This window comes from Varroa jacobsoni, unplaced genomic scaffold (genome assembly GCF_002532875.2).
Source record: "Varroa jacobsoni isolate VJ856 unplaced genomic scaffold, vjacob_1.0 contig00710, whole genome shotgun sequence".
In the NCBI taxonomy this organism is placed as follows: Eukaryota; Metazoa; Arthropoda; class Arachnida; order Mesostigmata; family Varroidae; genus Varroa; species Varroa jacobsoni.
Window position 1 is genome coordinate 81,280 of NW_019214511.1, and position 19,069 is coordinate 100,348.

Below are 19,069 nucleotides of genomic sequence, written 5' to 3' on the forward strand. Positions count from 1 at the left end.
ACAGATTAGCTATTGTTTGCTTTTCTTCCATGTGTTAGAAGTGCTATTACTAAGACTCACGTGTGTTCAGTATAATCATCATTCACCGCAATTACAGCTTCAATTTCACTCTAATAATTTTAATCCGCAAACTACTTTTTGTGGTTATCATGCAAATATAAAATCACTAGTTCACTATATTAATGTAATCATCACTATGTTAAAATTCTAACGGAAAATAAATTTTGAAGTAATAATAGGGTAAGTATCCCGAGAAATGCCAGGGATCAAGTCGACTAGAAAATCTAAAGGGTGCAAAAGGCCGAAAAACTAACCGTTAAAGCTTATCTAGATGACCTAAGCGGAAATTGATGTCCTTCTCTCAAAATGACCGTTTATTTTTCTGTAGGAAATCCTCACCTCCAGGTGTATGAAAAAAAAAAAAACTTTAATATATTTTGATGACTTTTTTAATTTAAATTAAACTCTATATTGGATCTCTCGGTTTCCTAGATTAGAAGAATCTTCCGATTTTTTCTAAAAGCCGTACGAAAACTGACAGTAACGTAGGCTCTTAATTTCAAACAAAGATTTTTAGTTTCGTTACATTTCGCCCAAGCGAAGAGATCGAGTGATAACTGATATCTGGTCATATTTCGAAAACGAGTATTGTTTTCTTTTTGAAAAGTTTGTTATTTTGTTTTTAAAAAAAAAGTGGTTTTCTCTTGGCAATAGCAAACGCTTGTCCGTTGCGACAAATAGCCCGCCTACGTTTGTCCCAGTTTAGGTGCCGTATCCTGTATATACATATCCATAGCACATCATCTTTATTTCGTTCACCCAATCTCCTATTACATGGCTTTCCTCCTGGCCATCGGATTACTTTTATCTTTACATTTTCCTTCAATTTAATTACCCGTTCCTTTTCTCACTCTGCGTTCAAGCGGGATCGTAATAAAATATATATACGATTTAAGATTAATAAACTTTGAAGTTTGAATAGATATGCAAACTCTGAGGCCGTATCAGTTCAGAGAGATTGGGATTAATAAAATCCTATAACAATGAAGAAGGAAAGGGGCGAAGAAACATTATAAAAACTGTGAGCATTACTTCAAATCCGTAAGTATTATATTTTTTAAAAACAAAAAACACTTTAGCTTTTAGTGATATATTTATAAACTGTTGTCATAAAAATAATACTAATGACCTTTATTAATAGATCTGCAAGTGGAAGTTAGTATTTTGCATGTGCGCCATGGGACTAGAAATCTATTAGATATAAAAATGTCTATGATAACTTCGTTCATCAGGTTCTTATGCAGTAATATTTATCAGTTCTATATATAGAAAAGTCACACTAGTTAATGTAGTTCTGCCAGTTCCGAAGCACTTTGTGTACCTGCAACCATGTGAGTGCTTTTAATGTACAATTTAATATCTAATATATTCCTGGTCGATTATGATTATTTATAAATGTGAGAGTAAGAGTGGACTTACGAAAAGCGGTCTCTATTTCGCGCGGTAAGGCGCGCCGTCCTGCTTTGTTTCGTTATTCTACGATCACAGCGCCCTCATGGGCTTCAAGCATTCGTAAGTTAGGGTGTTAACAATATCGACAGCCATTTTGTCAGTAGAAGCTGACGAGAGCGTAGGCCAGGCAAAGCAAGTGAGCGCAGAAAGCGTGAATCCAATTTCTTTGTTTGCTAGCTCGTAGTTTCGGCGTTTTATTATTTTGGTGAGCAAAATCGACTTATCGATTAAATCGATTAAAAATAAGGCTGGTGCATGTTCACATTTCTCTGACGTGCGAAGCATTGGCTAAGTGTATTTCCTTGACGAGATGGATTGGTTAGGTCTATAACATGATCATCTAATGATATAATAATCGGTAGTATCTATTCCTTTTTTATTATACAGGTCTATCGATTAACGGCAGTTTCGATGACCACTTGCAATAAAGTGTAAGGTAAGGAGTAGTCGATTTATATTATTTAGTATATTTTTTTACAGCCAACGCTTAGTTTTTTCTCCGTTGAATCCTGTTGAATACGTAATATACGTCTATTGGCCTGAGTCATTTAGTCAATATTTTGTAATATGTCGATATTTTCAACCAAGAATGAAAGAAATCTAGTCTACGTTAGGCTCAAGTATTGTATTACTAAATGCTTACACATGGTTTAGAAATTGTTGCGTTAGTAAGGAGATTCGTAGATTCTAAATTAAAGCCTTGAAAAATATTAAATGCTATTGTTTACGATGGCTTGAAGCTCGTGATCCCTCACGAGGGTTACCAAGCGAATGCAAAGCGAGGTAAATTTAGTGTGGGTTCTTCGAAACGCTTTGTATCGACATGACATAATTTTAGTGTACTTCCAAACATTTACGCATAGACATTATAGTTTAAACAAGATAGTAAAAAGTTTTAGGGAGTTACATGTATAATTTGGCAAGATGGCTCTATAAATTAAGCTCGTTTCGTGGCAGAATTAGTAGATACAAAATGTATTTTCTGAGGTGTACGAAGAATTCAGGTAACCCCTAATCTTAAAGCCCATGGCACCACTCTAGAGCCATTGGGTTAATACAACTTAGGGCAAATTAAACGTTGCGAGTTCTTCGAAACGGGTCGTCTTTTCCTGACGGGTGTTTCCTCTAGCTCTCAAACATTAAATATCTCGAATATTAATAATAATAAAAACCTTAATAGTGAATATAATGACAAATATCCTAGAGAAATGTAAACGCTATCTAACGGTTATATTTTTGTCCGATTTTTCAGTGTGTGATTAAAAATGATTGAGAAGAATGATGACCAAGGTAAATTTTTGAAGAAAAGTGCTATTGGAAGTGAAGAAGACATAAGAATATCTGTGCGTAGACATTGCAGATAGTTTCAGGTAGTTTAACCAAGGCAAGCTACGATTCGTCGGATAAAAGATAAGTCTACACCGGGTGGTACCGTTCAGACTATCTGTAGACGACGTTGCGTAAGACCAAAAAGATCGATGAGCTTTATCAGCCAAGAAGTACTAAAGAATTCTAGCGAAAAATCTTTAAAAGAAGTTTATGATTTTAGCATCAGCAAGTCAAGCGCTCATCGCATTCAAGATGTTGTAAATTGAATTGGTAACAATCAAAATATGAGGTAGGAGAAAAAGTTACACACTGTATATAGATTACTTAATTGAACGACTAGTTACATGTAGAATTAATTCAAACTCTGTGTTGTATGGAATGTATATAATATGTATTGTATGGTAGGATATTCGTGTTTGCTTCATGCCATCGGTTAAACATAACGAACTGGTATCAATAAATATATAGAATAAAGAAATATATAGAAATTAAATGTGTTTTTAGTATATATATAAAAAGACGATGCTAGGGCATAGAGTACTTGCTCGTTTATGTGGAACTGATACTGAGTTACCCTAACTATATAAAAAAAAATAGGGCAAAAAAAAGAAAATATATCACAGAGTATTTTCCACTCATATCTTATGACAATATCAGAGATTCAATAATAATTAATGAAAATCAGTTTAAACGTGCCTGTTTTAGGCTTTTTTTGCTTCTCTATAAAATTAGAATTGTTGTGAAAGTAGTAGTAATCAAATCAGACTAACTGCACAAACAAGATCAGCCAAGCAGATCAGCTTTCAATTCCATGATTATAATATTAAAAAAATAACCGCTGCCATAACGGGTCTCAATTCGTTTCTTAGTTTCGCTATGGTTTCTTCACCAAACATGTTGAAGGCTATTACGCAGTCCGTGCTCTGGCTACATAGTATTTACGAGATTTACGATTACTAGTACAGTTGTGTATTATAGTTTGCGACAATGTTTTTATCGTTTGAACTACCCTAGTTGAATAATACGCAATCTGTTAGATGTTGGTGCGGCGGGTCGGCAGACTGTTGCAAATTGGAGGCGTCTGGAATCCCTGCAGACGTAAAGGGTCTTGCAGGGATTCCAACTACCGATAGTTAAGGATGAACACTTGTGTCGAGTGCATGAGCGGGTTTACTTGAACTGGCTCTTGGAAGAGGTACCGCCGTTGCACCAGTTTCTCTTACTGGAGGTTTTGATGAATCAGCACCAGCATAAGCGATCAGACATGTTTGAGCTTGTTGGCTAGATGCCTCTGGGCCCGACAGGGATGCAACCCCGTGCCGCGCGATGCTGTTGCAGTGTTTTTGTCTACACCGTAAAGTGGAACACAGTGACAGCCGTTTAGATCGTGGGAACACCGCACCACCTTTAGCCAAATTGATGCAATGTCACAATGATGTATGTTGTTTAATATGACAAGATATGAGAAACTGATAATTAATAATAGATAATAATAAAATTTGCAGTATTGTTATGATTTCGTTCACATCACATTTTTGGTAATCTAGAATCAGCTCAGCAATAAAGAGCTGATAAAAAATGAAATTAGGGACTTCGCATCAATACAATCTGTCTCACCAAATACAGTTCCTAGTGTGTAAGTGACGTTTTTGTCTTTATTATGGTTATGTCGTCTCAAGGTTATGCGCACAAAAAAGAAAGGGCATGATACCTTTGTTATTACAATAAACGTTGGTCATAAAGTATATATTGGAAGTGAATGCAGAAAATAACACATACGGAACAACTCTCCTGATGTTTTCACCGGCTAAAAGTAGGATTACGGTAAACTAAGGATTGCTTGGTAAGGTATTTCTAGCTTAAGCTACTAAAGGTTCTATTTCGCAAGCTTATTGATGTTTGTTGATGTCTAAGCGGTTGCACATTTGAGAAAAACGAGTCATATAAACAGCGTTTCATCAACTAACAATAGATAAGTAGAAGATGCGACTGCGGAAAATAACAAAGCGCTCATACGAAGTTCTTTTTAATGCATCGATTCCCGTAAGCTACTCGTAAACGACATGTATTTCATGTATTTTCACCGCATTGAATTTGTCCCATGAATTGCTTCTAGAAGAAATCGCTGCTTTCTTCAATTGCCAACTTTCTATCTCCACAAGTCAAATAGTACCCCCGCCGACGGCCGGGTTTTCGGCAGTTAATTGCATGCTACTTTGACAAAATGCATGCATTTCAACAATAAATCTGCAAAAAGAACAAAACTTGAACTATTGTGATTCGTTGATACGTAATAAATAGGTAACTAAGACAATTCAGAATTCACGCAACTTAACTACCGTTTTTTCTGCGGAGTATCTGTATTGGGAGTACCAAAAACCAACGAGCTACGTAAATCTCGGACAAACTGAGGGTTATGTCTTTGATTGCAAGGTTGTGAGGATACTATGATAACATAATAAAGCGCACACTTTTTAGGCGACATTTGTATTTATAGGAAGATTCCCCATTAGGGAAATTCCTTCCGTCGATGCCTGGAGAGAGTAATCGCACAGCACCACTATCTCTCGAAGCAGGTGCTCTCGATAATAAAATTTGAATTTTGCTATAAAATTTCCCAGTAGACTGATCTGATACGACAGATATAACAGATGAATATTAGTAAAAATTAGATGGGGCACTCTATGAGCCTATTGTTATGACGAGACATGCAAATATATTTTGTGGTTAATGTCTCATTCAGGTCATTAAGTAAATCTTTGAATGGGTTCAATAAATATGAACAGTCCAAAATTTGTAGATAATTAGAAAGCGATCTCCAAGTGACTATCGTACATAACGCTCTCCAACTATGAATCACCAAATAATCAGGGTAAATATTTTGCCAACACAGATTCTTTCAAAATAATTCGGAGAAGCCCCTTATATTTTCTAGTTATATTAGACTATATTATTTAGTTATGCTGACAAAGGATCCGTTCTTGGCTTGATTTGATCCGCGAGATCTGGCTCTGCGAGACATTGAATTCGATTGCAAGTTGGCTTTGTTTTGCTCCAGCCATCAACTTCTTTAGCACTTCCACTTGAACCTTCAACGGAAGGCCTTTACGAGCCTTGCAGGTTGTTTTGCAGGCCTCTCCAAATATTTTCGCTGGGCTAACTTTTGATCCACTGGGTTCCGATTCGTCAGTCGAATCGGCAGCTGCTGCACCGTCATCATCTGTCATAACGGTATTGCATCGGAGTTCGAGTTAAAATTCCTGTAATTATTTAATCAAATGTTATGCATTTGGTATATCAGCAAAAATAAATTTTAGCCGTGTCATTTATGTATCGATATCTTGGTTAATTCGTCGCAAAACAAAAATCGATTCAAGCTATAAAAGCATTATTACAATGCTTCGAAGACAATGTTTAAAGTCATTCCAAATAGGAAATGTAATCATATCACGGCAGTACACATATTAATAAAAAGAGCGCAGAAGTCTACGTTTAAATGAAATAAACAAAATATGTTCAAGCAAATGCTTATACATTTAAATGAAATAATTCACTGCCATTTGTGTTGTAATATTTATTATTCTGCGGTTGACAATAAAATTGGGTCCCGTATCCCTTAACCCCAATTTCCATAAAGATAAGGCTTAAAATAAAATCGTTTCAGATAACATTTTCGTTAAATTAACATTGAGAGCCTATTTCTCGGCCAAAGTGCGCAATGCTCTTAGAAGCACCACCTCGAAGCCAATGATACAAGTACAATCTACAGGACTTTGTATTACTTTAGCGCTGTTTTTGTTCAGTTGCCGCAATGAATTCCGTTTTGAAGCATTGGCGCAATACTGGTGAAGACCTTGTGTGTCTATGGGGTTTCTCCAATCTGATCAGGTATTTGAAGGTCGTCGAATCCCATATGGACAGCGTACAGGTACCGAGCGACAGGTCTATGGTTATTTCTCCTAGGTAGGTCTTCCAGATTGCGCGAACTGAGCCAAATGCTAAAACAACAGAATTAAGCAGTTTGCCATAGAAAGTAGCGCTGAGAAAGAGCTACAGAATTAATCGTCTATTGTTGCTTTGTCGTGATACTTCTAGTCGTTTTGGCAACCCGGGAAGAGCGAATTCACAGCATAAATTTTGTCTGTACTCTTCAATCACGAGCTTCACGGGCACACCAGCTTTGCATGCGTACTCTAACATCTAATTTTTATATAAAAACGCAATTCTATCCCAAGTCTTATACAGTTGAAAATTGATCATCAGTTCATGATCAGTGATACCGAAATATGGTATGCGACAGTAACTTTCTCGATTTACAAAGGATGTAAGACGTAAAATTATTGAAAACAGAACGACATATAGATATACTAATCAATTCAGCTAACACACTTAATTCAGAAAAGAGACATTGTCGAAAACCATCAATCACCTCCCATAGAAATGTCTAGAAGAACCAGACTCAGCACTTTCACAAACACAGATAAATCTGCAGACCAATTCAAGAAAAGCAGAAGTTTGGTATGGTATGATATACCACAGCCGAACATAACAGCATACTGAGGAGTTGGCGCTTCTCAGGCTTACGAATTCATTGAACTTGATGAGATCAAGCCCTACCTGCTCCTCACCTTTCTACGAGTTTTACGGAGCGAGTAACATAACCATGTTACATGAAGGAAATGTTCAGAGCAGTTAAAACGTAGCTGCTGAAGTATAAAGTCGGCATTTGGGTCCATTGAGTTAATGAATATGACTTTATTATAACAGGAAAGAGCTTATATTTTAAAGTATTTTGAAAAAAATCTCTATAAATAGCTTTTTAATGAGTAGTGAGCAGCCAAATACTTGCACTTATTTGACTGAGACGCTGTTACACTGTTGCACAATCCCATGTTTGCTTGACTTTGTGTGATTGCGGCGTCTAATAATAATCCCGACAGAACTTCGGAAAGCTGTCTGTCGTAACGGACATGCGATCATGCGTTACATTTGGTATCAAAACAAAGCCAGTTTCTTACTAGAACAAAGCAATAAGCTAGTCAATGCTAAAAACCGTGCGTCGCTTTCAAAATTTGAGCGAAGATCAGATATTATCCAATCTTTTCACGCTAGGTGAAGCATTAACGAGACTAAAAACTTCCAACCTTGCCGGAATCGACGGCCTACGTTACTACCAGTTTCATGTGGTTCTTGAAAAGTTCGAGAAAGATTTTCACGAGGTAAACCGGAAGATCCTCAGCAGTGTTTGATTATAGAGGGCTCAAAATTAAAGAGGACTTTGAAAGTCACCTTTGATGCACCTGCCTTGGTTTAGAAAGGCAAGCAGTCGTTTTGGGACAGAGAATATGGATTGGGTTGCCTAGGTAAGCTTTAACAGTTAATTTTTCTGAGACTTTTTGCACGTTTTGCATTTTTGGTACTTCTATGCTGTTAGTACCTTAAAAATTAATTTCGTTAGATATTTTTGTATGTAGGGTATTTGAATGGCACTTATGAATTTATGCCTACCTATTTCGCTATGTGCACGGCTGTGATTAAAAAGTTACTCGCGAATTAAAAAATAATACTTTCAAAATGACTAATGAGTGTTTTACTTCCTAAATTGATCCTATAATCGCAGTAAATGATTTTCACAATTAATAATTGTGCTCATTAGGAACAACGCTTCTAGCACCTCCGCAATCTTGAAATCTGCTTTTATCTACAGTTTTCAAACAAAGTATAAAAAAAATTCGGATGTAAGCGCCGCACTTTGCGAATAACCTAAACATATAAACTACATGGTTCAGTTCAAAATAATGGGAAGCTTAGTCAGAAAATCGTCGTGAATTCCTCTGTGAGTTGCAGGTTTGTGTTCTCGTATGATCCTGACAATAGCGTATCGCAGGCCTTATCTTTGAATTCTGATTTCGAGATACGAAAGCAGAATCGATGATTGCACTGATAGCCTGAATGTTGTCAATGGACTTTGTCTGACAACAAAGAAGTTAAGCGAACCAGTATTTCAAATATGGACACCTTGTACCGCACAGATTAACTCGCCTGCGATGCCAATAAGCACGCTGTGAGCATACCACAATTTGAAGAATTGAAATGTCTAGCAAGGTCACAAAAGCTTAGGAACTTTCAGCAAAACGCAATACGGCAAACCTACTTGCAATAAGTCAAAGTTCATTCAAAACAAAAGAGCTTTACCTATATGTTATAAACTTTAGCTGCTTACGAAACATCTCGAAGGCAACAGAAGGGAAATATTAGCTGATGTTGGCTAGGTGTGGACTTCTCTCTATGCTCCGAGTTTTATCTGTATGAATGCTGTTATGAACGTGAGCGAGCAGAAACAATATATCTCCGGAAATACGACAGTTAATCAACCCCAGGAGGTTGGAAATAGATGAATGATGACCGACATTGTAATGTCGGTCATCATTCATCTATTTTACTAACTATTACAAAACTCTAATTACTACAATAACAGTATATTTAAATAAATTTAAAAAAATAGACGAGACTGGGCTATCACGCAAATTAAATACGACGGTCGGACATTAACCAGGGATACAACCTTGTCCTGATTGTTCCATCTACTCAGAATTAGTCCGCTAAATCCACCATTTTGAAAGAGGCCTAACAACACTCAAAATCCGTATGTAGAGAAGCCAAAACATAGACGCGTAACACAACGGATGTAGATATTGCTGTTTATGTATTTAATTCATATTTCAATGAGCTAAACTTCTATTATTATGATTTTCCAGGCAACGAAATGCGGTATCATTAACTGGTAAGCATTATCAATAGAGGTTTCATAAAAGACCAAAGTTCTCTTTCCATATATCTTTTTGTGTACATTTTTTTCTTGTCAAGAAAAATATACACAGTTATTTTTGGTCATTGTTTCCTTTTTCGCAGCTCAACTGGTTCAAGAATTCAATTTTTTATTCGGAAATTTAACCACAATATATATGTAAGTAATGCAATAATTTTGCACCTTTATTTTGCTGATATACCATGACCAATTTATTATTATGTATTTATTGTCATAACTAATTACAGTAGGGGAGTTGAAACGTGTCCATTTTTGCTTTTCGGCTCGGAACTGGAATGGAAAACACTATTAAAACGTTCATATTTAACATTTATTGCAAAGATATAAGCTACAGATGGGCGACCATTTCATTTACAAGCATTTACGAACCCTCACTAATTGGTTCTGCCGGGCAACTCTCTTAGCATTTGTATAGCACTTTCAAAATTGTCAGTTAACTTTATCCAATTTTCATTTCTTAAACCTTGTTAGGCCTAGCTATCTTTCTGGTTCGAGATACAAATTGTATTCCTGATCGAGTCCAAGGTAGGTGTCGGATGCAACGAATACGGTGAGAATGATCCGCTGATTTATACTCTCCGGCACCCTGAATATCAATTGGTGAGTCATCGTGTGGTAGAAGCCTGATAGTCTTTTCAGAGAGTATAATTCGCCACTATCTTTATGTCCTAAGATGATAAACCAGTTTTCATTTTTCCACTTTAGCGTCCGTGACTGCATTGCTGCTTTCGGGACGCCACGCTGGCCCGGTTTAGAGTTGAGTCGAGTCAGCTCAACGCTCACTAAGTACTCCTCACCTGGCTTGACCTTAATATAGTAATCTTCTGGCACAGGGCCTTGTAAAGGTCTATTTTTTATTTGCAGAGACTGACAACCTGGGCCATCGAGGAAGATTCTTAATACTATTGATGGAAGCTCTTTGCAGATTGCTAAAACTGTCTTAACGTACTCAGGATCAAACTCCGATTGTAGAGACTTTTGAAGATTTACAAAACCTTCCCTCGTGCGCACCTTGTGGATGGCTTCGGCCAGGGTAGACACATCGGCTTTATGGAACATGTACAGGTGTTCGCGCCTAATTTCCGGTAACGTTTGAAGAGGATCGTCAAGATCATGGAATCGCGCTTGCGTTATAGTCTGAATCAGCGTTATACAGTTCAACACAGATGACAAATAACCTCGGGCTGTAAGAATATCTATCTGAGCTTGGATAACCCTTGGAACCTGATCAAGAACGGATTTGAGATCAAGCCCGTAGTCTGAACACGGCAATCGGCAGTGCTCCATGTGCGCCTGTAATAACAGGAACGCTTTTGTATGTGGACTTCCGTAGCTTTTACGATAGTGACCCCAGCGACAGTCTCTAGCCAATTCTGCATTTTCCTTATCTTCGTTGTGTCGAACAGGTAACTCCGCAAACTCCTTGCAATCACATAGTATTTCGAGCAGTTGCAGGTACGTGCAGTTGCGTTTCAGCGTTTCATGAAGGAATTTCGCAGTTTCATGTGAAAGATAATAGTAGGACGCGATCTTTGCAAGGGGCGTAGGCACCAATGTGCGCTCGTCTTCTTCGATCTCAATGCAATGCGAAAGAACCAGTTTGATTAGTGCATCGGTAATGAGATTCGATAGAAACTTGTTAACGCTTTCATTTGTAGTATCCTCCAAACCATAGTAACTGGGATTAAGCAACAAACGCCTGAAGAAAAATGTCCAAGTCATATATTCAATGCAGTCTTGAGTAGTGGACAGAGTTCCTGCCACAATTTCAGCGTTTAAATGATCTGGAAGAACTTTTAGAAGAGAACTCTCTACTGGGAACGGTTCGTAGAGAAACTTCTGGTAGAAGTTCTTTTTTTGGTCATGTACCAGTACAACGGCAACTCCACTGGTATCGAACTGTGGCCGCCCTGCTCTACCGATCATTTGCAAAACGTCTGTAATCGGGTAATCGACATAAGTATTGGTTTTGGCGTCGAAATATTCCGTGCCTTTCACAATGACAAGATGAGCGGGTAGGTTGACACCCCACGCTAACGTGGCCGTCGCTATCAGCACTTGAATCTTGTTGTTGAGAAAAAGTTCTTCGACGAGCCGACGATCCTCCTCCTGCAGCCCGGCGTGATGCATTCCTATACCAAAGCCAAGCAAATCGCGTAGGTCTTTATCTCGAATCTGATTCTGAATATGCTGCATATCAGTGACAGTCATTCGCAACCACTTTTGTGGGTTCTCGCTATTGACGACAGATGTTCGGAGAGCCTGCGCTGTTAATCGAGTCTGCCTACGGGATGACACGAAGATCAGCACTGGCTGATTAGGCGAATGCTGTAGGATTGCCTTGTATGCGGGCTGATTCATAATCGCCATACGTGGGCAATAGTGTTTGCCCGGATGACCTGACACATGCACTTCGAGCTGCACTGGTCTCACTGATGGCTTGAAGTTGAAAAGACCTTCCTCACTAATCTGCAACCAGTCGCCCAGATCACGCGCGTTTGCCAGCGCAGTGGACAGGCCTATAATACGCACTTTATTCCCAGTGAAAGCGTTAATGAAGTTCGTTCGCGATACGATCACTTCAAGGACCGGGCCTCGGTCTTCGCCGAGAAGATGAATCTCGTCAATCACAATGAGAGCCACATTTTGTACGTAGCGTCGCGTTTGCCACGAACGGGATACTCCGTCCCACTTTTCTGGCGTGGTGACAATAATATCAGCATTTGCAATCGTCCGGAAATCCGGGGTGACGTCTCCGGTCAACTCGGCCATGTTTAAGCCAAGTTGGCCCACTAACCGTTTATTCCAATCGTTGACGCGTTCTTTTATCAAACTTTTGAGAGGAGCTATATATACAACTTTGCGGTGTTTTTCCATGTTGAAAACGCGGAACATTGCTATTTCCGCAGTGATAGTCTTACCTGATCCTGTAGGCGCACCCAGAAGCACGTTATGGTCAGTATGGTATAGCGTATGAAACAGCTGCGTTTGAATCGGGTTGAAATGCGTGAAATGGTAGAGTGACTCAAAGAGCTCATTTTTCAAAGCCGTCTTTGGCAACGGCTGAAGGTCGAGCAGTTCCGTATGCGGCATGTAGACGCTTGGCAGAATCAAATGCTCAAACGGCATAGGGATCTCGTCATCGGAGCCCAGCCACCTATCAGAATCGACGTGGATCAGATACTGTGAAGGTAAAGGATCACTCACAGGAATCGGAAAGACAAGGTTCTGTGGTTCTGCATTCACAATCTGCTTCTTTTTGAGGACCAAATATTCCGAGTGTGTGATGTTCTCACTCTCTGGGTCTTCCACCCAGATCCAAAACGCTTCAGCGTTGTGGTGGAAATGGTCATCCCAAACAAATGCCGGCATAATATTGAGCGAAACTCTCAGCACCGTACGAGTTATTGGTTGTACTGAACACTCAACTTCTATAAACGGCACATTTTGTGCAAATTGATGGATAAGGCGTCCTTGTGACTTATTATAAACAAGCTGTCCAACTTCGTCCGAAGTCATATTTCTAAGGTGCGAGATGGTTGCATGCTTTTCCTTTAACATTTGAAGTGTTTTCTCTGTTACACCGGGGAACTGACGGAGTGGGCTATCAAAGTGCCAGATTTGACGCTCAAGCATTTTTGCATTCATCAAAAAACGCCACGCAGCAAGTGAGTTTCCCTTTCGAAGCGCCATCTCGAACAAACCACGGGCAATTCTGGTGGCGTTCTGAGCAATGTAATTTGAGTCCGACACCAACGAGAACGTCTCCACATTGCCCCTCGATATATAATTTTGAATCAGGGTATTTACTTTCGTACCGTGTACACCCTGTCTTAGAGGCAGTTTGCAGTTTCTTTCCATTATTTGAAGCTCGTGGCATTCGTCTTCCCGCAGTTGTAATTGGTCAAATTCCTGCGCGTAGCTGATTATCTCTAGGACGTCACCATCCTGCATTGGCGATATACGACGCTCAAACCATTCGTTGATTCTAAGTACTGTCTCATATTTAATGTAGAAACAGGACGCAGTGCGGCCCAGGTCTGTCGCATCGAAACTTCCCGATTTTTCATGGTATCGTATCATTTTAGCTAAGTCTAATTTCTTGGCGGCGGCAATAATGAGCTCCCGACGGTAATTGATCAAGTTTGGATCTTTAGACACAACCTTAAGCGTGATTCCATAGACGAGCGGATTCTTCTTCATACGTACCATAAGATACGTATAGCTTAGCCAATCCACGGCTTCATCCACTGTAGTAACTGTGCCAAGAACAATTTCGGCAATCAAATTGTCAACTAAATTTTCGTGAAATTTACTTTCAATTGTAGTTTGATTAGTCATCAGCGAGATGTAATTGCTCATTTTAGCATGATGCGTAATGATCACAGCCTCGCCATTTTGCTGAAATTGAGGACGACCAGCTCGGCCAAAAATCTGCTGCACATCTAGAATGTTGAGGTCTACAAAGGAGCCTTTTTGTGAATCATAGATGTCGGTACCTTTAATGATGACACAGTTGGCGGGCAAGTTCACGCCCCAGGCAAGAGTAGACGTACAGAATAGTACTGAAATAACGCCTGCCGAGAAAGCTTTTTCAACGAAGTTTCGATCCTGTCGAACCATCCCTGCGTGGTGCATGCCCATCCCGGACGCAAATATCTGTTGTAGCTTCATATTTCGCGAACTTTGTAGCTGTTTCTCAAAAATTTTATACTGTGGATGTTTACTCCGCAAAAAGTACTCAAGTTTACCATGCTCGGTGGCAATTTGCATCATCACTTCGGCTGATCGAAGAGTATTGTTCCGCGAATGGACGAAGACCATAACTTGATTGCCGTTCTTGACTATTTCGAAAGCCTTTTCAAAAGCAACCTCATCCATACGCTGGACTTGCTCCGTTTTTTTGCGGCCTTTGATACCAATGAAGGTTTGCGATAAGGGTACAGGTCTAAAACGATGGTCGAAATAGAACAGTCCTCTTGCTGTGTTTACTCGAAGAAAATTCGCTACGTCCACATAGTTCGGTAATGTAGCGGACAAACCAATAATACGAATCATGGACTGCATACTTTCCACCTGGCGAAGGGTGCGGGCTACGAGAGCTTCAAGTACCGGACCGCGATCACTATGCAGTAAGTGAACCTCATCGAGAATCAGCAACCTAACCATCTGTAAGACCTGCGCGTCTCCAGAACCTTTCCTTGTGACCACATCCCACTTCTCTGGAGTCGTAATCAGCATGTGAGTTTTCGTCATTTCCATTTTAGTCAGTTGCATGTCTCCAGTTAGCTCCCTAACAATAACTCCGAATGGAGAGAGCCTTCGAGCAAAATTTGACACCATTTCGCCAGCTAATGCCTTCATGGGGGCAATATAAACTATTTTGAAGTCGTTCGACACACGATTGATCGTTTCATCAATGTACATTCGTACTAGGCGCATAATCGTCAGCATGGCTACATTCGTTTTACCGGCTCCGGTGGGTGCACAGATCAACATATTATCGTTCAGTTTATAGGCAACTGGATAAACTGCACTTTGTATAAGATTTAGGTGTTCTGTATTTGGAAAGGCCATCTGTAAGATTTCGTCCAAAGAACATATGGATATTAGGGGGCACACCTTCGGTGGACTGTGATTTTTAACAGGTATATGTATCTCATCGTAGTAGGGTTTGACGATCTGCTGGCAACCTTCTGGGAGAACAAGATTCAAACCGCCTACGAACACTTTTGTGCTTCGTAAGTAACGCATGCAATCATAAACGTTAGGCATCGTTTCCTCCATCGTCGTGTTTTGGCCAATGTACACCCCATTTGAAGAGGATCGTCCTGATCTCGCACCGTAACGTTCAGTTAATTCCATTTGTTTAAGTTTTCGTAGTTCATTTATCGTTAGATCATCACTATCACCGTTAGCTACCACCTTTTGAAGCTTTTTCTCTTCTTTTGCCATCATCTTCTTTATCTTAATATTACTTACGAGGTCGACAGACACAGTCTCTCCAAGAGGGTTATTGTACTGTCGGGCTAATCCTACTGATTTGTCGTTTCGCGCAACAGCAACCCCAAGGACCGCGTTCTTCGTCGCAGCCTTCACAATCGAAATGCGCTCCTTAATCACCTCCGAGATCAAGTCAAAGTAACCAATTCCGAGCATTTCGAATAGATCAGCTGATACCACATCATCTTGGTTGTTGGATTCGAGTCGAACCATTATAATTTCAACAATCTCTTCAGGTGACATATCGCTAGCACGTACGCGAGTTTTCATGTAACTGCGAACCTTGTCTTCAAGCCAACCCGCATCAATATAGTCAGTGGTTCTGCGCGCTAACCTACCGGATTGTTCGTTAGTTTTCTGAACAATATCGTTAAAGTGCAATTTTCTTTCGACATCCTGGACCGGCTTTCTGAACACAAAAGCGAAATCTTTCCGAAGCCAACTGGGAGAACATTGCATTCGGAAAAACTTTAAATCCTTTACTTCCTTTAAGAACGCGTTCCCTTTTTCTTCTTTTGACACGCTTTGCACAACAGAACCCAGTACCTCGCCAAAGGCATCGCGCATTAACATAACATGTTCAAAGATACGCTCAAGAATGTTTCTCGAAATGGGTGCCACTGAGCATGTGACCGCGATTAAGTCCTCATTACGAAGAACTCCTTGATTTTCCGCAAATATAGTCAGCAGTTGAATTGCGGCGGCCTGGCACGTGGCTTCGTCGACGTCACCCAATGCTTCCTGACAGAGAACCTGCAATTCTCGAAGGGATTTTGTGATCTCTGATTGTGGAAGTGCCCGAACTTGTTCACTTAATTCGTCTTTCAGTTTTTGCCAGTTTGCCTTCACAGAATGGCCTGACTCCTCAAGTATAATTTGTTGCTTGGTCTGGCAGAAATCTGGCGGATTAACTAAGCCCGTTTTGTAGAACGCTTCTCCGCGCCATAGCCCGGAGAAGCGCAATTGCTCCATAGGCATCGGCCTTAACAGGCTTATTCGACGCTCCGCCATCTGAAAAATGGAAAAATACACTGATTAGAGACCATTATCTCCGTATGGTTGTTAAGGTCAGTGACTCACATTGAAGATTTTTCATACATACGGACTTGAAAACCGTTTGACAACAAATTATGTTCCCGGTTGCATGGGCCATTCTCCCCATTCTAGGAAAGTAGTCGGGTTCAAATTAAATGTCTATGCGCTAGAAGATTCATTTATCACCGAGGTCTCTTTAATATCTGCTGACCTATCATTTTTTGTTAAACTGTACTTTTTCTTCATTCAGTAAGAAATTACGAATTTTATATTTTATAGATCAATTTTATTACGACAATGCACATCGATACTATATCACACATTTAATTATTGCATGTAGGCAGTACATTAGTTAGGGCATCTCGAATCCGCATGCCTACAGTGTACCTGCTAATTAAGGTACTAATAGTAAATACCTACCGACAACTGCACAAGAAAGCTTGGCTTCGAATTTTTAAATCAAAAAACCCTTTCAGCACTATTAATCAATGATACATGCTTGAACAATTACGAAGCCAACTCGTCTAACAGGACACGGTGCTTTTACTAGACGCTATGGAAGCCACCCGAAAAACTAACACCTCCATTTTCGCTGACATGCAAACCGGTAACAACAACAGATAGATAGAAATCACAGCTATCGTGAAACATTTCGTGTTTGTATTTCACTGGCAATCTTCTGAGAGTCAACCTTGCTAAACGGTGCGTTTTACTTTAATAACTACTGAAAGCTATTTCAATGGCAGTAACAGCTCGATAGAATAATGGACACTTTGTTGACGTAAAAAAATTTCGAAATGAGCATAAAATAAATTCGTATGCTCCCATTGAGACAAAAAGAAGACTTCTGCTATGAGCGTTTGAATTGCAGGTAGCCATGATACGCTGTGCTGCTGCAGGCATACTCAAATCTTTTATGTTAAACGATCTGTCGGCTGTGTGCCTGCTCGATCAAAAATGAATGCCGCATTATCCTAAAATAGAGCTTTTATGATGGATTAACTCCTTCACCAAATTGTTCAAAGCAGCTTGCAACAATGTGGTAATATCCTTGGAAAACAAAAATACTCAATGAGGGTTTGGTTGACATTTGATGAGAAATCTTAGTATGAATCAAAGCTTTCTATCGGATGTTTTCCCTTCCCATAGTCACCAATTAAGACTAACATAGGAAGGACACCTTCACTGCATTCATACTTACCAGAACACAAGTTATTCACTTTTTTCCGCATACGATTATTAAAGCCACCGATTGTAGTATTTATTTAAGCAAATATCGCAATAGAACGAGGGGTCGATCTGTAGCTGCGGAAATCTATGTTTCTTCCACAGAATATCATATTCACTCACCATGAACACACAAAATAACTTTGACCATATAACTGCTATGGTTATCACTCAGTAATGAAAATGTTTGGCTAATTAAAGAGCATTTAGTTCACTTTGCACAAATTTCGAAGTGATCGAGGGAATCTTCTTCTGGATACGAACTATAGCGAAGAAGCGGAGCTTCGTCGATGAGCAAAATACTCTGTTCCCACCGAGGTGAGCCGAATCGTTGCGGTGCAACAGCATCTGCGTCAACATTTGTCGCGGGACACGTTGTGAAATGTGGCTGTTTCCCGTAGGCTCTCGTGATCTCAACAAATCATTTCATGATTCGTAATTTCTTGAAAAAATTCGCTCGACTGACGAATGACACAACAGAAAGACGAGTTTCATTGAAGAAACGACTATCGAGATGATAATCGTTTGTGTACCTCAGCCGACTAACATATAACGGTGAACTTTAGTTTACGAGCGAAATTCAAATATAGAAGAATTTGAGAAAAGCAAAAATTCTGCTAAATTACTGGCAATACTGCACGAAAGAGGTTATTAAATGAACAGGAAGGTATATTTATATGTTAAATAATAAATAGTAATAATAAACATAATAATAATAGCTATATCTAATTTAAGTTCTTTATACACTGTGTTGGCGTTTTGATGCTACATCAGTATTTTCTAATATTAAGTTTTAATAATAATGAAGACATGTAAATTTGTTGGCAAAATTGGTAAGAAGAAAACTGTAGAGTTTTGTCGTACAATCACCAGCTCAGCTCAGAAGCGAATAGCTCAGAGGGAACTGTATTCTAAAAGTCATAAAACAATAACACAGCCATGGCTTAGCTGGAGGCGTTAGGAATCTAAAAAAGACTAAGCTTGCTGACGATAGAGTATCATTTTCCACTCTTTTCACCCTCTTGAAATTTCAGCGCTTAACACTGCTTATCATTTCCGTCTTGCACAGTTTGCAAGTTTATCACGGGTAGCAATATAGGGAAATCCCAATATGAGCTCAAATTCATTAAACTT

General features: G+C 39.4%; 1 protein-coding gene across 1 annotated transcript; it reads right to left on the bottom strand.

Annotated features, from left to right (window-relative positions):
- Nucleotides 1–9,962: 9,962 nt before the first annotated feature.
- obe (activating signal cointegrator 1 complex subunit obelus) lies at nucleotides 9,963–18,261 on the bottom strand. The gene is made up of 2 exons (XM_022852345.2): nucleotides 17,910–18,261; nucleotides 9,963–16,684 (listed from the first exon to the last, which is right to left on the bottom strand). Exon 2 carries the CDS (start codon nucleotides 16,682–16,684, stop codon nucleotides 10,148–10,150), a length of 6,537 nt encoding a protein of 2,178 aa, XP_022708080.1. The 5' UTR covers nucleotides 17,910–18,261; the 3' UTR covers nucleotides 9,963–10,147.
- Nucleotides 18,262–19,069: the final 808 nt, after the last annotated feature.